General features: G+C 39.0%; 1 protein-coding gene across 1 annotated transcript in view; it reads right to left on the reverse strand.

Annotated features, from left to right (window-relative positions):
• Window positions 1-24197, reverse strand: part of ADAMTS17 (ADAM metallopeptidase with thrombospondin type 1 motif, 17) — a 530244-nt gene that overhangs the window by 47228 nt on the left and 458819 nt on the right. Inside the window, exon 20 of the mRNA XM_006900064.1 lies at window positions 7322-7526. Within this exon, the coding sequence (XP_006900126.1) occupies window positions 7322-7526 (205 nt within the window). The remainder of the gene's footprint in view (window positions 1-7321; window positions 7527-24197) is intronic.

Consider the following 24197-nt stretch of genomic DNA (forward strand, 5'->3'; position numbering starts at 1 on the left):
AATGTGGAAACCATGGCCAATATTAGAGTAACAGTTATCCAGTATAAATTTTACTTATTTTCTAGGATATGCACAAGGAAGGAGATATAGAGCAGGATATCATCAGAGCAGGGCCTGAGGGTTGATAAATGATCAAGACTCTCACATCATATAGCAGTGAGGAATGATGACAGAATGTGAAAGAAACCTACAAAATCCTCTGAAATGTGCCAGTTCTGTGATCCCAGTTTGCCACATCCAGAACAGACTTGGAGAGGTTTTGCTCACTGCAATGGAGAAAACAGGAGGAAAACCACACAGAGTTGCAGCTGTGCCCTTGGGAAGTACATGGCTGACTAGTGCTGCTTGGTTGTGCAGTACACAGAGGGCTGTGGTCTAACAAGCATCAGCAACCTCCTTCTGACTTGCTATGGAACATGGAATGCATGAGATAATGGGCTGAACGTTGGAGTTTACCAAGTGGCCTAAGTGTCAAGGAAGCAAGGATTGTCCAGGAGATTGTGAATGAGATCTCCTATAACACTTGAGTCAAGAAACTCTGGAGAGGAATGCCCACAAGCTCTATTGGTATATACAGTGCTTTAACAGCTTTAATTTTGTTTTCATACTTATGAGAGAATTAAAGAGCCCTGGGGTCACTGTGGGTAACTGAGTGGTGGCTAACCAAAAGATCAGCAATTCAAACCCACTAACCCCTCTATAGGGAAAAGATAAGGTATTATTCTTCCAAATAGATTTACAGCCTCTGGGTTGCTATGAGTTGGAATCAACTTGATAATAAGTTTTGGTCTTGGTTTTATAGCAGTCGTTTTCTTGACTTAAAAAAAAATATTATCGTGTTCTCTCAAAGACACATACATAAAGGACAACCAAATCTTATTTAGAAGATATTTATGTTACTACTATTAATTCAAATATGTCATGTAGGTTATTTTTCCCTATAAATTTTATTTGTTATTGTTCTTATGTGAACCAACTCAAAGTCGACCCTAGAATGGGGTTTCAGAGGCAGTAAATGGCATGGGGGTTGACTGTCCATCTTTCTCCACAGAACAGCTGGTTTGTCCTTGGGTTTGCAGTGCAGCTTAAACCATTATGCCACCAGCACTCCTATGAATTTCATTTAGCTATTTGAAAATCCTACTGGTTTTATTTTTACGTTAATTTCAATTTGCTTTAGAAGAAATACATACACTTCAGAAACGAGTTATATTGTGGGGGATTCTGGGTAAAAGGTCAGAGCTATTTTTATAGAAACAAAGAGGCCCAGGGTAGTTTTTGGCTGCTAACTGAAATGTGGGTAGTTGGTATCAACCAGGGTGTCTTGGTGTCAGGTGATCTACTTCTGAAAAAAACATTGAAAACTCTACAGATCACAGTTCTATTCTGACACAATGAGGTTACCATTATTTGGGGCTGACTTGATGGAAGATTGCTTGGAGTGTAGGTGGATTGCCTCAGTGGGCATCATCACCCACAAATGGGCAGGATGGATTGGAACAGTGGGGTGAGGGTGCCATAGGGATTCCTCAGATACCGTATGGAAGAGCTGCCACTGCTTGAATTGCCAGTTTGTCACTTCTCTGTGGAAACTGTTCCTGGCCATTTCAACAACGTGGTTTCCTGACCCCAGGACCCATGTGAATCCTGAACTAAAAGCCTGCTCATCATTTCTGCCTAGGTTCCTATGTTGACCTACTCTCTTCTCTCCTTGTCCCATCCCCTTGAATTATAGACATTGACTTATCAGCCTATTTCTTAGCTAAACCTTGGCTTATCCCTTTGGAGCCCTTTGGCCTTAGAGAACAGCAGTGCTTTGTGCTATCATTGCCTTGAAGGTGGATGGCCAGTTTCTCTCTTTGCTTCTGAATAGGGATCACCAGCGTGGGAGAGAAGGGGTCACTATTTTTTTTTTTTGTTTCCTCTCTGGATGGTTTTTTTTTTGTCATTCTAACTAAACTCGAGTGGAAGCAGTGAGCTTGATCAATGATGTTGGCTGAATAAGAACAAGCACATGACTAAAACTCACCCATGAGGAAAATGAAGCTCATTAATTTCCAGACAGAAGAAATCCATGGGGGTTGCAATCACAGGGAAGTTGCAGAAAAATGAGCTTTGTGAGTATCTTATGGGAAGGGATTTGATTCCATGTTAAACGTTTAAAGGAAGAATTTTGTTCAAATCTCACCTAACTGTAGACCGATATGATTTTCAGATTTCATTAAATATACAAATCATCTATGTATGATCACTACTTATTTATTAATATGTTTAGGTTCCAAAACCAAGTTGTTATGTAGATAGAGACATATTAAAGTGGAGGATGACCACATCAGATCACAGAAAGGGAAGATGACTATATCATTACAACACTGACAAGCCTGCTGAGGGACAGCTATAAGTCAGCTTCAACTAGAAGGCAATGAGTGGCAGTGATATAACTATATATACATCTTTTCATTTCCTTTGGGTGTATTTGCACAGTCACACAGTCTGTTTGAAAGGTCTTTTCTTGATTTTGCTTTAACTCTCTCAAAGTCTTTTAATGCTGAAAAAAATCTTACAGAGTGTGTGGATTGGTACCACAAATCTCTTGGCATGAAGTATTTTGGAAGAGGGCAATAAAACTTTAACTTTGAAAACTGATCTAGGAAATATTTTATCTTAGGTGGCATCACCTCTGCATCTCACTTTATGATTTTGAGTTTGATTTGATTTATTCATCTATTTTTTGATACAAAACAAACTTAGAAAGTCACTGAAAAAAGGACAAGTTTTATTCAGGTCCTTCATCACAAATGTTTTTTAAAAAAATTTAAAAATGCTTAGTTCAAAAAACCCTCCAGTGTATAAATATTTTTAAAGTTTATTTTTATTGCTAAATAGATGTAATTTTTTAAAAATTAATTTTAATAAAAGTTTACAGACACTTTGGAATTCCATTCATTCATTGTTGCACTTTTCTCCCTGCCATCCCTTCCCACCAATTCATTCTTCTTTTTGAAAAGTAAAGAAAAATTCTTTCATTGTTATATAATCCCTCCCCCCAAGTCCACTCCACTGTGCAGCCTTTATTCTAGACTCCTGTCATGACAATAATACCTAATCATATATTCGTTTTAAACAGTTCTTTCCCTCATCTGTTTCAATGCAGCATACATTATTTTCCCCCTTTCTCAGTCTCCCCTTCATCCTGATGTCAGTCCTGTTTTTCAATATAGTTGTAATTATTTTGAGAAAAAAGATATTTGTTTCATTTTAACAAATGAAAAGGCTACCCTTTGCCACTCAGAACAGTTAGCTTTTTAAAAATAATCTTATATTTGCATGTTGAAAGAGTGGAGTCTTTAGCCTTTTCCTGTTTTAGTACTTAGAAAAAGAATAGATTTTAAAAAAATATGCTTTGATTTTTTTTCCCCTTTATGGGTGCTTTATATGTACTTTCTGGTTCTGGTGAAGTTTAGGGTGGAATGTTTACTTGTCTTTGGGTGTGAGCTGATTTTGTTGGGCCTCCTATTTAAAAAAGGCATTTGGTCAGCAGTATGGGGCTAGAATCCAGGTTGGAAGTCTTCTGAAACAGCTGGATCCTACAGAGATTTGTTTTCTGGGTCTGGATAGGATTAAGGTGGAATGTTTACTTGCCATTGGGTGTGAGTTGATTTTATTCTGCCTCCTATTTAAAAATGCATTTGTGCCCTCAGGCCTGGTTTTGGTCAGACATTCTTCTAAGTGGTATGGCACTGGTCTGTCCATTTGCTGTAAAGAGGTAACTCGTGTTTGCTGTGATGCTAAATCGTGTGACACTGATGTGTCAAATATGATAATGGTTACCCTTTGTGGACAGTGTTTGGTGGAGCTCCCCAATCAAAATAAGCTTGGAAGCAGGAATGGCATCCACTTCTGAAATAGCTTGCCTCTGGAAACTCTATGAATGTGGAGAAAAGATGAAAGATATACAAGTGTTCAGGTTTTTCATTCATAGGCTACCTATGAGTCGTCTACAACTCGATGACACTTTACAACAACAACGTGTACTTATAGATCAACGTTTAATTGGAGAGTTTTCTCTGTTTTGCTTTGTTTTTGAAGGTACTTACTTGAAGGGGGGAAAACAGATAGGCTATGGCCTCCCTCCCTATCAGGGAAGCCTTAGTTGTTATTGTTAAGTACCATCGAGTCATAGATGACTCATACTGACCCTATGAACAAAAGACCTGAGCACTATTCATAGAGTTTCTGAAGGCAAGCCATTTCAGAAGTAGATGCCACTCCTGATTCCAAGCTTATTTTAATAGGGAAGCTCCACCAAACACTGTCCACCATGAGTAACCATTATTGCATTTAGCACGTCAGTGTCATAATGTTTAGCATCACAGTAACCATGAGTTACGTCTGTACAGCATTTCACAGACAAGTGCTATACCACTTATGGAAGCCTTAGGGCATTTGATTAACTGGCCCCTGAAACAAATAAAATTTGTGCTTCTATTTCATCCTGTTACAAATGTTCCATGCAAACTCTCTTTGGGGAGGAAAATGTCTTCTTAGCAAATTAGCCAAGCCTGAAATCATCAATGGTTGTTGTGTACTGTAGAGTCCGTATAATAACCACATACTACCAATTAATAATAATTGTATTTATAGTTACAAGTGTTGTTATAAAAGGAAAAAGAAACCCAACAACAAAACAGTCAGTTATTGCTTGGAGTTGGAATGAACTTATAATTAACCATCCAGGGAGTTTCTGAGAGACTGGAGATTGGCCTTCTTTCTCCTGCAGAGGCAATGGTTAATCTGAACCACCAAAGAGGTGTCACTTTCAGGTAAGTGGTACAATTTCGTATGGACTATACCACCAGAGCTCCTTGATGTTATTATAACATTAAAAAAGCCCCTCATATTTGGAAAGCATGAGACATGTGGAAGAAGATTTAAAGAAATATCGATATTTATGCTTGGAGTACTCAAGTGGCACAACAAGTTAAGCACTCGACTACAAAGGCTGGAATATCAAGTCCATCTAGGGACATCAGAGAAGAAATACATACCAATGTATTAAAAAAATTCAACTGCTTGAGACTCTATAGGCGCACAATATACATGGTATTGTGCTGAGGTTGAACTGACATGACAGCACTCAGCTGCTAACCAAAAAGTTGGAAGACTGAATCTAAAATGAGGCTCCTGAGAATAAAAATCTGGTGACCAGCTAGTGCAAACAATGGAAACCAGCACTGAAAGCACTACATAGCACAGTTCTTCCTTGGAACACATGGAGATTCTGAGTCATAATCGAATCAGTACATACACCTCACTTATCAACTCTCTTATTACTTGACATGTCACACTTTTACAAAAGTGAAAAATATCCTATTCTCAACTATTTTGTACATTAATGATGCATGCTAATGCAATATAATGTAATACATCATTCATATATATGAAAAGTAATATGTTTTTGTGAACCACTGAGTCAGAACCAACCCATAGCTGATCCTCTGGCAGGTTAACTGCATGAGAGTAAAGCTTGTGAATTTGACCTGCTTGCCTTTAGGATTGCAGCACAGCTTCTTGCAAATAGGCAATCAGAGTGCCTATATGTATCTATATATATCTACATATGGATATATAGATATAGATATGCATTCATACCAGAGAGCTCTGGTAGTCTAGTGGTAAAAAGTTGTGCTGGAATACCAAAGGCATGCTGTTCAAATCCACCAGCTGCCAGCTGCTCCATGAGAAAAGGATGGGCAGTCTCCTCCCATCCATTTACTGTCACTGGAAGGTCAGCTATGGGTTGGTTCTGACTCAACAGCACATAACAACAATATATGTGTATGTGTGCGTATTCATCCATCTATCTATCTATCTATCTATCTATCTATCTATCTATCTATCTATCTATCTATCTAAGCTCATATGTATGTTCATAGGGAGCTCTGATAATCTAGTGGCAAGAAGCTGTGCTGCAATCTGGAAGGCATGCGGTTTGAATCCACCAGGTACTTTGTAAGGATTGGAAATATCCTCTCGTGCAACAGATTGCCTCTAAAAACCCATGAAAGGATCAGCTATGGGATGGTTCCAATTGGATGATACACAATAACAACAATAACAACAACAGCAACAACAACAATAACATGCTAGCTAGATAGAGGGAGTGAGTGAGTTCTGGTGACCTAGTGGTTCTGCAATCCCAGAGGCATGCAATTCTATCTAGCAGCTGTTTCATGGGAGAAGGATGGGCAGTCTCCTCCTGTGTGATTTACTGTCTCTAAAAGCCCACTGTAAGGTCAGCTATATGACATAATGTGGTATAATGCAAAGAGGAGAGATTATTCATCTTTCTCCCTAGTGCTGGTAGATTTTAATTACCAAAGAAGTGCTACCTTTCTGTTAGCAGGGCTACCCTCTATGGACTATGCCATCACAGCTCTGATACCAGAAAGAGAAAAGATCAACAAAACAAATCTATTGCAAATTTATTCTGACCCATGTCAACCCCATATGCAGCAGAACTGCGTGGTGTGGAAGTACAGTTTTTAAGGCTATAAACTTTTGAAAATAAACCACTAGACCTTTGATTATTTATCCCAAAGGTGCCTTCATGTGTGTTTGATTCACTAATTTTTTAAAAAGAAAGTATTGAAACTTCATTCTCTTTCCCCCAGTTTTAAAATCTCATTAAATATTTTTAACACCATTTTATAGTTAGGTGAAAGTCTACATAGAAAATTGGTTTTATGACTAATAGTTCATAAAGTGTTCCATGACATTCATTGTGATTACACAATGTGCTGGCACTTTCCCCAGCTGGGTTCCCCATTTTCACTTGTCCAATTTCCCTGTTCCTCTCCCTTCTCAGCTGTGCTTTTGGGTAGATACTTTCTTAAAATTGATTGCTCTAAGAACCTTATTCCTCCCAGATGTTGTTATTTTATAGGCTGATAGGAGTAGCTTCAGTTCCAGGTTTGACCATCAACCTTTAGGCTAGTAGTTGAATGCTTAACTGTTTGTGTCTCTCAGGGGTTTACCTATATGCAAATTTTCATAGGAAATGGTGTTAGAATATGTATTTATTAAAAACAAGGGGGTTTTATGAATATATAGGTTCACTTCACCACAGATGGGACATAAGAATATATAAACTATAAAGCAGCTTCAGAAGTGATTGGTTCATGGCAAAAACTGTGACACAGGAATATGTTGGTAATTTACAAGTACCTTGGAGTGAAAGCTTTATCATTGCAGTTCCTATGGACTCTGTCCTGAAGCTTTTTTGATGGTTCCCCTCCTAGCAGGAAGTCCAGGCACCTACCTGTGACCACTCTGATGCCTCCCATATAGACAGGCAGTCCTGGCCTTCACAGCTCTGCACAGGAGTTGGTCGGAGACTTGGGCAGTAGAGGGGCTGTGTGGCGATGTGAGTACCATTCTGCAACTGGTACATGCAAGTTACCTCTCGGTGCTGGATGCCCTTCTCACATGTTGCTGAGCAGGGACTCCACGGCCCTGCTGTCCACCTGCCAAGAGGGAGGACAATTGGAAGGAAAAGCCAGCTTCCCTTGAAAGCATACTAGATGGTCATGGACATGAATCTGTGATAGGATTGAGGAGACAGACTCAGGAACTTACACAGTCTGTTATTGTTGTTGTTATGTGCTGTCGCGTCACCTGCGACTCATAGCCACCCTATGTACAAGAGCCCATAATCCTGCCCTATACCGTGCCAATCTCATTGTCTCTGACACACCTGCCCCCATTACCCCAGTCACTGAATCAGTCCACCTCACAGAAGGTCTTCCTCTCCTGCGCTGTCCCTCTACCCTCCCAAGCATGATGTATGACATCCTTCTCCAAGGACTTGTCCCTCCTTGGAACATGTCCAAAGATGAAACTTCAGAATCCTTGCCTCCAAGGAGCAGCCTGGTTTACCCCTCTCTAGGATAAATCTGTTCGTTTTCCTAGTAGTCCGCAGTATATTCAATACTCCAACACCACAGCTCAAAGACATCAATGCTCCTTCTATCCTCCATAGTCACTGCCCAGCTCTCTGACGCATAGCAAGTGATGCAAAGACCATGGCCTGTATCAGGTGTACCTTAGTATCCAGAGTGACCATTGCTCTTCAGTACTTAGGAGAGGTCCCTAACAGCAGACTTTCCCATCACATTATGTCTTTTAATTTCTTGGCTGCTGGTGCCAAGAGTGTTGACTATGTAGTGAAGCAAACTCAAGCTGTTGATGATCTCAATCTCTTCACCATCCATCCTGATGCTGCCAATTAGCCCAGTGGTGAGAGTCTTTGTTTTCTTGCTGCAGTCCTTGACTTTCTGCAGCAAATTCTTCAGGTCCTTCTCAGTTTCAGCAAGAAGGGTCGTGTCATCTGCATAACACAGATTGTTGATGAATCTTCCTCCAATCCTGATGACACACTTCTCATACAGCCCAGCCTCCCAGATAATCTGTTATGCACACAGGTTGAAAAGGTATGGAGATAGGACACAATCTAGAAATAAAGCTAGTGTTTCAGAGGGTGTGGTTGGAGTGGTTACTTGGCTCAATGACCTTCTCAGTGCAGAAACCTTCTGCACAAACAGATCTTTAGTGGACTGACTTCTAGCCCTCATTGGATATACTTTCCTGAAATGGGATTACAGAGCCTTCCAAGCATCCCACGGTGGGTATGTATCCTACCTTCCTTGATGTGGTCGCTGATGACATGGCATACATTACTCTATGAATATATACATGTGTGATACTTGTCATGTCCAATGAGAAATTCAATATGCAACTCTATGGTTAAGCCTTGACTCTACAGTCTGGGTTCTGGAATAAAATGCACGTGGAATTCAACCAGGATTATTAGTAAGTTCAAAGCCATTACTACTTTCATGAAATGGGGAGAGAGAAACATATTTTGTTGTAAGTCATAGACATAGGGGGTTGTTACTGCAGCCAAAGCAGACTAGTACATCCCTTTACACAGATTCCTCCAGTTTCGGCTTGAATACACCAAGAGGAGGTGGATTCTACTGGCTGTTGACCCTTCTCCAGACCCTGCTGACAGTGACTGTGATGCTTGCATACAGCAACTTGGGATCCTGAGAAGACTTAGACGTTGAAGCCATCAGCTTGAAGTGTTAAAATGTTGTCTTCTGTCTATCACTTTAATAAATACAATTCTGATAGGATCTTTGTTAACCTCAAGTTACTGAAAGAAAGCCAGGTAGTATGGGAATCATGACTTTTCAGGTTACAAATGAGGCTTTGGGTGTCTTTCTGACAACAAAATATGACTCTGTGCTTTTATCTCTTGGTAAGCCATACAATTTTGCTCTACTTGTTGCCCTTGCTCAAATCTCCTTGCCAGGAGCCTACAACTTATTAAAGTAGTCCAAAATGGGACAGATAAATTTTACAACCATTTGTTACTTTCCAAATCACCAGCATGTCACTAAAGTACAATCTCAAGCACTTAGCTGATCATCCAATCCTAGTGAAAAAATGTATAGAGATTTTCTTTCTGTCAGGGTCCTTCATATGGACAATGGATAGTTCAAGCCTTCTCTTCCAATTCGACCTTGTGCATGTCTCTGTATAATTAGGATTCATCATGTATGCTAGGCACTCTTCAAGATCCTCAGGATGAAACAATGAACAGAACAAAGTCCTGTCCCCTGGAGCTTATATTCTAATAGGGATAAATTGTTGTTGTTGTTGTTATGTGCCGTCGAGTTGTTTCCGACTCATAGCGACCCTATGCACAACAGCCCTAAACCCTACTCTATCCTGCGCCAACTGCACCGCCTCTGACACACCCATCCCGATTACCCCAGCCACCGAATCAATCCATCTCATAGAGGGTCTTCCCCTCCTGCGCTGTCCCTCCACCCTCCCAAGCATGATGTCCCTCTCCTCTCCAAGATGAATCTGTTTGTTTTCCTGGCAGTCCATGGCACATTCAGTACCCTTCTCCAGCACCACAGCTCAAAAGCATCCACTCTCCTTCTGTCCTCCCTAGTCATTGTCCAACTCTCTGATGCATAACAAGCGATTGCAAAGACCATGGCCTGTATCAGGCGCACCTTAGTCTCCAGAGAGACACTGTTGCTCCTGAGTACCTTTGAGAGGTCCCTAACAGCAGACTTTCCCATCGCGATACACTTTTTGATTTCCTGACTGCTGGTACCAAGAGGGTTGACTGTGGAGCCGAGCAAACTGAAGCTGTGAACACTCTCAATCTCTTCGTCATCCATCTTGACGCTGCTAATTGGTCCAGTGGTGAGAATCTTTTGTCTTCTTGACAAAGATTCTCACCAGGGATAAATAGTAAGCCAATTAATAAACATTTCATATTACATATAAATATATAACATTCTGTGGTTAGGTGCTATTGAGTCACCTCTGACTCATAGTGACCCTAGGTACAACATATTTAAACCTAGTGTTATTCTGCATCATGCCACACACTAATACCTGCTTTAGAGAAAAATAGAGTAGGGCAATGGAGTATTGGTGGTTCAGCTGTAGAATTTTCACCATCTATGAGGGAGGCTTGGCCTTGATTCCCAGTTAATGGAATTCATGCAAGGTCAACATTACTCTATTTGTGATTGATCTGTGGATGATTCCATGTTACCATGTTGTTGAACATGTTTCTGAGAGGTTTCAAAACTAAGAGTGGAAAGAGTAAGCCCAGGTTATCTACTTCCAAAAGGCAGTCAGTGAAAGTCCTATAGATAAAACAATCAATCCTTATTATTGGGATGATGGAGGATTGAGCAGTGCTTTATGCTAATGTTCACAGGGACACTGAATTTGGGGCTAGTTAACTAGTAGCTGACAACTATAATCAAGTATGGTAAGAGACAGCAGGTCAACAGAGAAGGCCTCTTGTTAGACATTTGGTCAGAGACTGGAAGGAAGTGGAGAATGAGCCACATAGAGGTCCGGGGAAAGAGGTGATGCAGATGGTTGGATGCAAGAGCAGGCTGGCAAGGTTCAGGAAAACCAAGAGGCCCTGGTAACTGGGCTTCCATGAGTGAGTAGAAAGATTGGATAAGGGTAGAATCATTGAGATTATGGTGGAGGCAATGATTCCACAGCCTTGCAGTAAATCATATGGCCTTTGTTCTTGGTTCCTGAGCTCTAAACTACACTTGAGTCAAATGGAGAGCTAGGAAGGGGTATGGAACAGGTAACTGAAGCGCACACACAGGGTAGCTTATGTACAACCTGAGCTCCCAGGGAATCTTGCAATGTTGTTGTTGCTGTTAGGTGCCATCAAGTTGCGTATGATTCACAGTGACCTCATGAACAAAAGATCTGAACTCTGTTCCATTCTGTGCCATCTTCACAGTATCTGATACACAAAAGCCCATTGCAGCAGTCACTGTGTCAATCCACCTGGTTTAGGGTCTTCCTCTCCTTTGCTGACTCTCCACCCTTCCCAACATCATGTCCTTCTCCATGGAATAACCCCTCCTGGCAACATTTCCAAAGTTTGTGAGGTGAGGCCTCATCATTCTTGTCTCCACTCTCCCCAAGATATATCTGTTTGGTTCTTCCAAACATCACTCTTTCATGCATTGCTCTTCAGTGCATTGCTCTCTGCTGCATATCCGGTCAATTAACTGCTTTAAAAAATTGGAAGTCCTGCTCCAGCTTTCTGGAAGACCTGGTCCCACCATCTGGAGGATCTGGCTCAACTGCCTGGACGTCCCATCCCCAACGCCTGGAGGACAACCCAATGCCACCACTCTGAACAGGGACATCAGTATCACAGGCGAACCCATTTCATTTCCTTCTCCCTTCCAAAGCTTGAGCTGCCTTTAGCATGTGGCACCTTGGACTTGTCTAGCTGCAGGAGTTGTCTGATAAAGGAGGTTGCTAATTCACAGGCTGTATATCTTCTGGACTGAAGCAAGTCTTGCCTTGAGTCAAAAGTTCAGAGATAAATGCAAGCAGGGTAGCTTCGATGCCCTCCTCTGCAGCAGTGACTTCAGACCATGAGCCTCTTATTGCCTCTGGCATGAAAAACTTTACCACACCAATGTTACAGAAGAAACAGGCTTTCTCACATCCAATGCATACCCCAAACAAAATGTCATCTCCCAAAAGTGACACAGTATCAGTAGATTTACTGAAGCCAGAAAGTCTGATGGAACTTTCTGACATAGAATTTAAAACACAAATGACTGAATATTTTCAATGTGTGAAAGACAAACTTGAAGAATTACAGGACACTGTAAGCAAAAACCAAGAGGAACTTAAAAAATAAAATCTGAAACAATGCAGATAAAACAAACGAGGCATTAGAGGCACTGGAAAAACAAGAAACCACGATCCAACATATGAGGACCAATGTTTCAGATGCTGTCAAAAGATAGAGGGTCATAAGAACAGGGTTGAAAAGATGGAACACAGAATCAGCAAAATAGAAGACAGAATTGTCACCACTGATCTGCTAGAACAAAAAGCAGAATCAAAATGGAAGGAAAAAGAAGAAAACCTAAGAATAATGTGGGACACCATCAAGAGAAATAACATGTGCATAATCAGAATCCAAAAAAAAAAGAAGAACAAATAAAGAAACCAAAAAACTTGTGGAAGAACTACTAGGAAAAAAAATGCCCAGGCATAATGAAGAATGAGAGAATATATATTCAAGACGCTGAGAGAACACTATATAGAACAGACCCCAAAAGAAAAACACCAAGACATATCATAGTCAAATTTGCCAGAACCAAAGTTAAGGAGAGAATTCTGAAAGCAGTGAGGGAGAAACAAAGAGTGACCTATAAGACAGAGCAAGTAAGATTAAGTGCTGATTTCTCAACAGAAACCATGTGAGCAAGAGAGTGGAATGACATATATTGAACACTGAAAGAACACAAAACTGTCAACTAAGAAAACTGTACCAGCAAAATTGTCCATCAAATATGAAGGAGAGATCAAGATATATCCAGAAAAACAGAACCTAAGAGAGTTTGTAAAAACAAGACCAATATTGTAGAAAACACTGAGAGACGTCTTTCTTACAGAGGTACCACAGAAAGGAGGATGGACCAAAGTAAATAACACCACCAAAAAGAACTCAACAAAATTATAGCAATGAAACCTTGCCTCTTGATAATCACACTAAATGTAAATGGATTAAATGTTCTACTGAAGAGAAAAATAGTAGCAGATTGGATAAAAAAACCAAAATCTATGGATAAAAAACCAAAATCCATCAATATGCTATCTACAAGAGACAAACCTGAAAAATGAAGATAAAGAATTTATGTTTAATAAAAGGGTGGGAAAATACATACCAAGCAAATGGCAACCAGAGGAAAGCAGGAGTGGAGATATTAATTGCTGACAAAATAGATGTCAATGCAAAAACCATCATAAATGACAGGGAAGGTCACTACATAATGATTAAGGGATCAATAGAACAAAGATATATAACAATAATAAATATCTATGCACCAAATGAAAAATGTGCAAATTATATAAAACAAACCTTCACAAAACTAAAAAAGGAAATAAACAACTTACTATAGTAGTTGAAGACTTCAAGACACCACCTTCAAGAAAAGATAGAACTTCCAGAAAGAAACTCAACAAAGATGCTGAAGAATTAAACCACAAAATAAACCTACTCGATCTCATAGATAATTATAGGTCAATGTGCACGTGCAAACACTCCCCCACTTCCCCCCCCACCCCCGCCCCAAGCACAGTATACCTCCTTCTTCAATGTGCATGGAACGGTCTCCAGAATAGATCAAGTTTTAAGACACAAGGCAAGCATCAATAAATTCAAAAGCATAGAAATAATACAAAGCATCTTCTCAGATCACAATGCTACAAAATTGGAAAATAATAGCAAGAGGATAAAGAAGGAAAAACCATACATTTGGAAGCTGAATAACACCTTGCTTGACCATGAGTGGGTACTACAAGAAATAAAAAACGAAATTAAAAAGTTTCTTGAAACAAATAACAATGAAAATACAACTTACCCAAACCTCTGGGAAATAACCAAAGCACTAATTAAAGGTCAATTTACAGCAATTGAGCAAACAAATTCAAAGACAGAAAAAAATATAACCATTGATTCTTTAACCGAACATGTCCAAAAAATTGAAACAGAACAGCAAGAAAACCCAACACCCTCCAATAAAAATGAAATCATAAAAATCCGAGCAAAAAAAATGAACATGAACGAAACCAGGAGGTGGTTCTTAGAAAAAGTCAATAAAATCGAAAAACCACTAGCAAAACTAACAAAAGAAAAGAAGGAAAAGACAGTAATAATCCAAATAAGGGCAATGTCTCAACAGAATCAACTAAAACAAAAAAGTTAATGGAATATTATGAAAAACTATACTCAAGCAAATATGAAAACCTGGAGGAAATTAACAAATGCTTAGAAAATCACAACATACATAAACTGACACAAACAAAAATTGAACACCTGAACAAACCCATTACAAAGAAAGAAGTTGAAAAGGTAATAAAACAATTTCCAGCCAAAAAAAGCCCTGAACCAGATGGTTTTACAAGTGAATTTTATCAAACATTCAGAGAAAAACTGTCACCAATTCTTTATAAACTATTTCAGAAAATAGAAAAAGATGGAATTCTCCCTGACTCATTCTATGAAGCAAATATATTCTTAATACCAAAGCCAGGTAAAGACAACACCAAAATAGAAAACTATTGGCCAATATCTCTCATGAATATAGATGCAAAAATTCTGAATAAAATCCTGCCCAATAGAATCCAATGAAACTTCCAAAAAAAATTCATCATGACTAACTGGGATTTATAACAGGTATGCAAGGATTACATAGGGTCCTGTTGCCATACCTTTTCAACCTTTATGCAGAACAGATTATCCGAGAGGCTGGGCTCTATGAGGAGAAGTGTGGTGTCAGGATTGGTGGAAGATTCATCAACAATCTGTGTTACTCAGATGACACAACCCTGCTTGCTGAAACTGAGGAGGACCTGAAGCGCTTGCTGCAGAGTGACAAGGACTGCAGCCTCCACTATAGATTGAGACTCAATGTCAAGAAGACAAATATTCTCACCACAGCAGCATCAGGATGGATGGTGAAGAGATTGAGATTGTTCACAGCTTTAGTCTGCTTGGCTCCACGGTCAACACTGCAATCCCAGAGTTGCAGGGTTCAAATCCACCAGATGCTCTGCTGGAGAAGGAGGGGCAATCTCCTTCTGTACCAGTCAGATCGGATTTGACAGGACACACACACAAATAATAAAAAATAAAGAAAATTTAAAAACAATTTAAAAAAAGAAACAGAAAGACTACTTGAAGAAATGGAAGAATACACCTTGTTATTGGATAGGAAGACTCAATACTGTGAAAATAAAAATACTACCAAACGCAATTTACACATTCAATGTGATCCCAATACAAATACCAAAGTCATTCTTCAAGAAGATGGAAAAGACAATCCCTAATTTCATAGGGAATGGAAAGAGACCATGAATAAACAAAGCACTCCTTAAAATGAGAAACAAGGTAGGTGGCATCTCCCTGATTTAAAATCCTACTTCTCAGCCGTGGTGGTCAAGAAGCATGGTACTGATAAAATGATAGACACACAGATCAATGGAATAGAAGTGAGAACCCAGAAATCAGCCCATCTACTTATGGTCAACTGATTTTTGACAAGGTGATGAAATCAGTTAAGTGGGGAAACGTCAGCCTTTTTAACAAATGGTGTTGGCAAAATTGGAAAATTATCTGCAGAAAATTCAAATAAGACCCACACCTCAAACTATAAACAAAACCCAACTCAAAGTGAACCAAGGACCTAGGATTAAAATCAAGGACTATAAACTTCATTAGAGAAAATCTTGGAAGAATCCTAGAAGCACTAATCCACAACTTGAACAGTCTTCCAAACATTCTGAAAAACCTACAACCAGGAGAGAATAAAAGAGATAAATGGGACCTTCAAATTCCTATGCACATTCAGAAACTTCTCTAACAGGGTAAAAAGGGAAGCCATAGACTGGGGGGAAAAAACATTTGGTAATGTCATGTCTGATAAGGGACTTATATCTAGAATTTATAGAATATTTGATTATCACAACAAGATAAAGGTAAACAATCTAATTGCAAAATGGACACAGGATCTGAACAGACACTTCACCAAAGAAGACATTGAGATGGCTAACAAGCACATGAAAAAATGTTCAAAATCCCTAGCTCTAAGAGAGATGCAAGTCAAAATAACTATGAGATACCATCTCACCCCAGTAAGAATAGCAAAATTAAAAAAAAAAAAAGAATAGCGAAGCTTAACAGAGCAGCAAACAACAAATGTTGGTGAGGTTGTGGAGAAACTGGAACCCTCATTCGCTGTTGGTGGGAGTGCAAAATGGTGCAACCACTACGGAAAGCAGTATGGGGCTTTCTCAAAAAGTTGGAAAGAGAAATATCATTTGACCCAGCAATTCCACTACTGGAAATATACCCTAAAGAAACCTTTACTGCCACCCAAACAGATATGTTTATATGTGCACCCATGTTTATTGTGGCTCTGTTCACAACAGCAAAGAGTTGGAAACAACCCAAGTGCCCATCAAAAAAATGAATGGATTGCGAAGTTGTTGTATATTCACACAATGGAATATTATGTAGCACTGAAAAACAAAGAACTAATGAAACATTATACAAAATAAGTGACTATGGAGGGATTTATGCTGAGTGAAATATCTCGGTCACAAAAAAGATAAATACTGCATAATGCCACTGTAATAGAACAGGACTGATATGGGGGTTGGGGGAGAAACTAAGAAAAGAGGGGATAAATAATGTATATGACTTTGAAACAGACAAAGGAAAGAATGTATAAAAGTAATACATGATTAAGTATTATTGGAATGACAAGAGTCCAGAATAAGAGTTGCATAGTAAAGTGGTCAGGGGAGTGGGACAGTATAACAGTGAAAGAACTTTTATTCCCTCTACTGGGGGTAGAGGTGACAGAGAGGAAAAAGTGTAACAGTGAATGAATGGAAATCCAAGTTCGTTATAAATTTTCATTATAATCTAAAAAAAAAGTATTTGTCCATGAATTAGTTAAATAAAATAGACTTGAACAAGGTATTTCACGTGATAAATCTGTCGTTTTCATTAAATGAGTTAATCTTTCAGGCAAACAAAAAAAAAAAGGAAAGCAAAGAACAAGAACCACATGATCCACCACAACAAGATAAAGGTAAATAATCCAATAAAAAATGGGCACAGGATATGAACAGGCACTTCATCGAAGCCGACATTCAGATGGCTAACAAGCACATGAAGAAATGTTCAAAATCCCTAGCTCTAAGAGAGATGCAAATTAAAACAACTATGAGATATCATCTCACCCCAGTCAAAATAGCAAAATAGAGTAGCAAGCAACAAATGCTGGCGAAGTTGTGGAGAAACTGGAACCTTTATGTGGAAGGCAGTATGGAGCTTTCTCAAAAAGTTGCAAATAGAGATATCATTTGACCCAGTAATTCCACTGCTGGGACTATATCCCTAAGAGACCATAACTGACATCGAAGCAGATACATGCACACCCATGTTTATTGCAGCTTTGTTCACAATGGCAAGGAGCTGGAAGCAACCTAGTTGCCCATCAGCAAATGAATGGATAGAGAAGCTGTGGTATATTCACACAATGGAATACTATGCTGCATTGAAAAACAAGGAACTCATGCAATATTATTCAAAATGGGTGACTCTGGAGAACATTATGCTGAGTGAAGTATCCCAGTCACAAAAGGACAAATATTGCATGGTGCCACTGTTGTAAAAGAGGACTGACCTAGGAGTTGGGGAGAGACTGAATAAGATGGGTTCAATAATGTATACAGCACTGAAACAGAGGAGGGAGAAAACTGTAGTGTTCTGGGGGGGAGGTTTTGGAGGGGAGAAATGTGCAACAATGAATATATGGAAATCCAAAGCCTCTGTAAATGTCTACTAAAATTAATTAAAATTTAAAAAAAATTAAGTTAGAGTAAGGATGGCAATGGATTTATAACTGCTCATGCTAATAACACTATATCATGGCATGGAGGAGGAATAGTGGAACTGTATCCACATTTACAATATTCTTCTTACCAAAACCATTTATGGAAAATAGGAACTGCATTGGAACATGTATCTCTGCATTGGAAATGATGATATTGTTAATATTTCTAGCCTTAAGCTTAAAAGATGATTATATTGTTCAAAATGATTTGTTATATATTTGTTTAAATTTTTCCCTCTTTTAATAACTGGGATCTAGAGGGAAGAGAAAAGACCAGAGAATGGCCAAAATTACTGGGGCAGCTATTGCTGCCAGTTTAGGGCCTGTGTCAGGAAAAGGAAGTCTTACTCATAAGGTATTACCACCCAAAGGTAATAAAGGAGGTCAGAATTGCTTCCACTGTGGAAACCAGGGCCACTTCAGTAGACAGTGCCACAGATGAGAGCCACAGATAGGCAAGGGAGTAGAGAGGAAGCTCCCACTCACTTGCTTTAAGTGTGGATCTGAAGGACCCTTGGCCAAGGGTGGCCCACATCAGGTCTTCGTGGCTGACAGGACTGACAGGCTCCAGAGGTCACTGTTATCAACAGAAGAGTTAGTCCTATATAAACTACTCCACCATTATAGAAAGTGGAACTCTTAATTAGCAGCTTTTAAAATTTATTCCTTGGTGTTTTGCACAAGTACTGTGGGTCTGCTCTGAGTGGAAGGAAGGCCGACTGAAGTCTTCCTCTTGAAGTATGTACTAAATTTAATCAGAGGAATTTAGTGAGACTGTCTATTTCCCATATTTATTGTTGTTATATGCCATCAAGTCACTTGCGACTCAGCAACCCCTGTGTACATTAGCTCTGAACCCTGCTCTATCCTGTGCTAATCTTACTGTCTCTGACACACCTACTCCCATTACTCCAGTTATGTCAATCCATCTCATTTGGGATTTTTTATGTCCTGTGCTGTCCCTTCACCTTTCCAAGCATGATGTCTTTCTCTAAGGACTGGTCCTTCCTGGCCACTTGCCCAAAGTATGTGAGGCAGGCAGAGATTCAAAATCCTTACCTCCAAGAAGCAGTCCGGTTTCACCCTCTTCACGACAAATATGTTTGTTCTCTTGGTAGTTCATGGTATGTTTAATACTCTTTTCTGGCCCCACAAATAAAAGGCATTGATTCTTCTATCATCTTTATTCATTGTTCAGCTCTCTGATGCACAGCAAGTAATTGCAAAGACCACTGCCTTTATAAGGTGCATCCTTAGTCTGTACACTGACATTGTTGCTCCTCCATACTCTGGGGATATCTCTGACAGCAGACTTTCCCAATGCAATTCATCTTCTGATTTCCAAGCTACTCGTACCAAGAATGTTGATGTGGAGCCAACCAAGCTGAAGCTGTTTACAGTTTCAAGCCCCTATCCATCTATCATAATGTTGCAAATTGGTTCAGTGGAGAGAATCTTTGTTTTCTTGATTTTGCACTTCAATCCATATTACAGACTACAGTCCTTGACCATCTGCAATCCTTCAGGTCCTTCTTGGTTTCAGCAACATACGACAGGCTGTTAAGTCTTCCTCTAACCTGGATGCCACATTTCTTATCATAAAGTATAGCCACCTGAATGATCTATTCTGCATACAGAGGGAAAAGATATGGAGATAGGATGCATCCCTGATGTACACCTGATTCTGAACCACGCAACATTTTCTTGTTCTGTTCTGATGTCTGCTTCCTGAACCAAATATAGGTTTCGTATAAGTACAATTAAGTGTTCTTAGATTCCCACTTTTCTCAAGGTTTGTGGCAATTTGTCATGATCTACACAGTCAAATGCCTTTGCATAGTCAATGAAACATGGATACATATTCCTCTCGTACTCTCCGCTTTCAGCTAAGATCCATCTGACATGGCTATAATGTCCCTAGTACCATGGCCTGTCCCACACCCAGCTTACACATCTGGCAGTTCTTTGCCGATGTACTATTTCAGTCGTTTCTGGATAATCTTCAGTAGGATCTTGCATGTGATATTGTTCAATAATTTCCACACTGTTGGATCACCATTTTTTTAATGTCAATAAATATGTATGTCTTCCAGTCAGTTGTCCAGGTGGTTGTCCACCAGATTTCTTGGCACAACCTAGTGAGCACACCTGTTTGCTGAAATATGTCAAATGGTATTCCATCAATTCCTGAGGCCTTGTTTTCTACCAATTACCTCAGAGCAGCCTGAACTCTCTCCTTCATTACCACGGCCTCTTGATCATATGCTGTTTCATGAAATTCTTCTGTGTCAGCCAGTTCTCTTTGGTATAGTACTCCATCCATCTTCTTTTGATGCTTCTCTGGTCATTCAATATCCTGCCTGTAGCTTCCTTAAGTATTGCAATTCGAATCTTGAATTTGCTCTTTAGTTCCTTCAGCTTAAGAAATGTGGATCAAGTTTGTCCCTTTTGATTTTCTGACTCCAGTTCTTTGCACATTTCAGTATAATATTTTTAGACTTTGTCTTCCCAAGTAGCCTTTATTTTATTTTTACCTCAGCAACAATAGCAAAGTTTTATGAGGCAGGCAACAACAAATACTGACAAGGTTGTGGAGATATTGTAACTCTATTCACAGCTGGAGGGAATGTAAAAAGGTACAGCCACAATGGAAGGCGGTCTAGCACTTTCAAAGACGAAAATAAAGAAAGCAATACCATTTACAATAGACAACCACATAAAAAAAAACTATAGAGCATTTCTGAAAGACACAATAAACGACCTAAAGAAATGGAAAAATGTGCCCTGTTCATAGATAGGAAGACTCAATATGGTGAAAATGACAATCCTACCCAAAGCAATCTACATGTTCAATGCAACACCAATATAGATATCAAATTTATTTTTCAAGGAGATTGAAAGGGAAATTACCAAATTTATTTGGAGATACAAGAGACCCTGAATAAGTAAAACACTTCTGAGGAACAAAAATGAGATGGAGGTATAACACTCCCTGATTTCAAAACCTACCAAAACAGCATGGTACTAGTATAATGACAGGCACATTGACCTGAACAGAATTGAGAGCCCAGAAATAGACCCAGATATCTATGGTCAACTGATATTGGACAAGGAAATAAAAACTATCAAATGGGGAAATGATAACCTCTTAAACAAAGAGAGCTGGCAAAACTGGACGTCCACCTACAGAAAGCTGAAACAGGATCCACATCTCACACCATACACAAACATCAACTCAAGGTGCATCAGAGACCTGGGAGTAAAGCCCCAAACTATAATGTTCTTAAGAGACAAATTGGGATCAAGCTTAGAAGCACTAGTCTAAGGTACAGAGACTGCCAAATACAACCAGAAATGCACAATCTAAAGAGGATAAAACTGATGCATGGGACCTTCTAAAGATTAATTATCAAAACCTTTTTCAAACAGGGTGAAAATAAAACCTACAAACTGGGAACAAACATTTGGTAATTCAATCTCAGACAAAAGTCTCATAACAAAAGTTTACAGATTACTCCTGGGCCTCCACAAGAAAAAGACTGATAACCCAATTACAAAATGGGCAACAGACATGTAAAGAATTTTTACAGAAGAAGATATTCGAATGGCCAGCAGACACATGAAGAAATGCTCCAAATCACTGGCATTAAGAGAGATGAAAATCAAAACCAAGCAGCCTTTTGAAATCTTCTATTCAGCTCTTTAACTTCTTGATTTCTTTCCTCTGCTTTGCATTTTCAGCAGTCTAGTGCAATATTCAGTCTCATCTGACTTCTATCTTGGTCTTTTCTTCTTCTTATGCATTCTTCATGGATGATACTCCTGATATCTTCCCACAGCTCATTTGATCTTTGCTCATTAGTGTTCGACGCCTCAAACCTGTTCCTCGGATGGTTTTTAAATTCAGGTGGGATAGATTCATCATCAAACTTTGGTTCTTGTGGATTTAATTTTCTTTAGCTTCAACTTGAACTTGCATATGAGTAGTTGATGATCTGCACCTGGCCTAGTTTTCACAGCTGATACTGAGGTTCACCAACAATTTTTTCCCCCACAAATGTAATCAATCTGACTCTTGTGTAGACCATTAGGTGAAGTCTATGTCAATCATCACCATTTTTCTTATAAAAGGTATTTGCAATAAATAAATCATTGATTGTACAGAATTCTATTATTCAATCTTCAGTCTCATTTCTGTTACCAAGTCCATGTTTTCCATTACTGATACTTCTTCCCTGTTCCCATATTTTTCATTCCAGTCACCCAGTATTATTAATGCATCTTGGTTGCATATTCAATTAATTTCTGACTGCAAAAGTTGGTAGAAGTCCTGTATTTCTTTCTCTTTGTCTCTGACTGTTGGTACATTTATTTGGATGATGGTGGTATTAACAGTTCTTCCTTGTATGTGTATGGATATTATCTTGCTGTCCACAACATTGTATTTCAAGATGGTTCTAGATATGGTCTTTTTAACTATGGATGTGATTCTATTTCCCTCCATTTTCACAGCATAGTAGATCATACGATTGTCTGATTCAAAATGTCCTATGCCAACCCATTTCATTTCATCATTGTCTACTATAGCAATATTTATGTGCTCCATTTACTTATTAAAAATCTCCAATTATCCTACATTCATACTTCTCACATTCCATGTTCCAGTCACTAGCCTCTGTTTGTAACTGTTCCTGCTCTTTGGTAATTCCCAACACAAAGGCCCAGTCTCTGGTGCCATATCTGCTAGTATAATCTAAGTGTGCTTTGTTGTTCATAAGTTCACCATGAATCATACTTAACTTGATGGCATTGTATAACAACAACTATAATTAACAAAAGGCATATAGTAACCTCCTGGTTTCAGAAGAAATTCTAGTCTCACATGTGGGCGACAAAGGCTTGATGGGAGTATGGTCAAGATTACTTACCAATGACGTTTTCTTCTGGCTTCAGCAAAATGGTAGAATTTCATTAAAATCTACTGAAAAAAGTTTCAGTTTCTTACTTTCCCTCTTGGTTTCTCCTCACTCACACACAGTTGAAGAGTTCAGTAAAGCAAAGGGGCTTGGTAAAGAAACCAAATGCTTGTAAATGACTCAAGTTCAACATAAGAAACGTTAAAAATTATCACTTCAAAAGGCTAGCCAAACTTCTCAGAAATGACAGAGAGTAAAAACCTAGAGTCAGTATCCTGAATTCAGAATCATACATCCTTAACAGTGTGAGATTAAATTTCTGTTTATAAAATTTAAAAAATTACCAAAAAGTAAATGAGCCTAAGCATGAAATGCCATTGAACCAAAGGAAAAAATCCATTCACCTCAAGTCGTAAGAACAAGAATCCAAGAAGCTAAAGGGTAATATTACACAATATACCAAAGTCATAATACTACACAAAGCCACACTTAAATTATTGGGGAAAAAGAAGCTTACCAGATGGACGTATTTATTTCTTTTTATATAATAGTTATTTTTTAAAATTGTTGAATGTTTTTTCTCCCCACCACAATGCACCCTCTGTTCAAGACTATTTTCATACATACAATGCCTAATCATATATTCCTTTCAGAAAGTTCTTCCCTTCATCTGTTCTAATGCCATGTTTACCCCTCCCCTCTGTGTCTCCTATTCTATAAGAGCAGTATTATGCAGTGAGTGAGATATTTCACACAGCATAATGTCCTCTGGAACATTATAAAATACAACATTACAACATGAACATTACAACTCTGGGATAAACAATACACTTCTGGAAATTATGAACTTTGATAAATGTTGACAGTTACAGAAAGGCTTCAGGCCTTTTGTTCATAGGGTTGCTATGAGTCATGTTCAACTTGAAGGCAAACAACAACAACAATATCCTCCAGATGCTCATATTTAACACCATTCATCCTGACTCATAATTCATCATTTCAGAGCATATGAGAGACATGACCATGAAAGCTGGGGTTGGGAAAAGAGATTCTTATGGATTCCAGACAGCAAGTTCTGCACTCACTGGTGCTAATTTCAGACACAGCAAAATTTTCATCAACAGACACTAGGTTCATATGCACAACTTACTCAAGGGTACACACACTAGGCCATATATATCTCCCTTTTACCAAGATGAAGTAATTTAGGGGAGGTAAC

This window comes from Elephantulus edwardii, unplaced genomic scaffold (assembly GCF_000299155.1).
Source record: "Elephantulus edwardii isolate Elephantulus edwardi_28Jun2011 unplaced genomic scaffold, EleEdw1.0 scaffold00272, whole genome shotgun sequence".
Taxonomy (NCBI): Eukaryota; Metazoa; Chordata; class Mammalia; order Macroscelidea; family Macroscelididae; genus Elephantulus; species Elephantulus edwardii.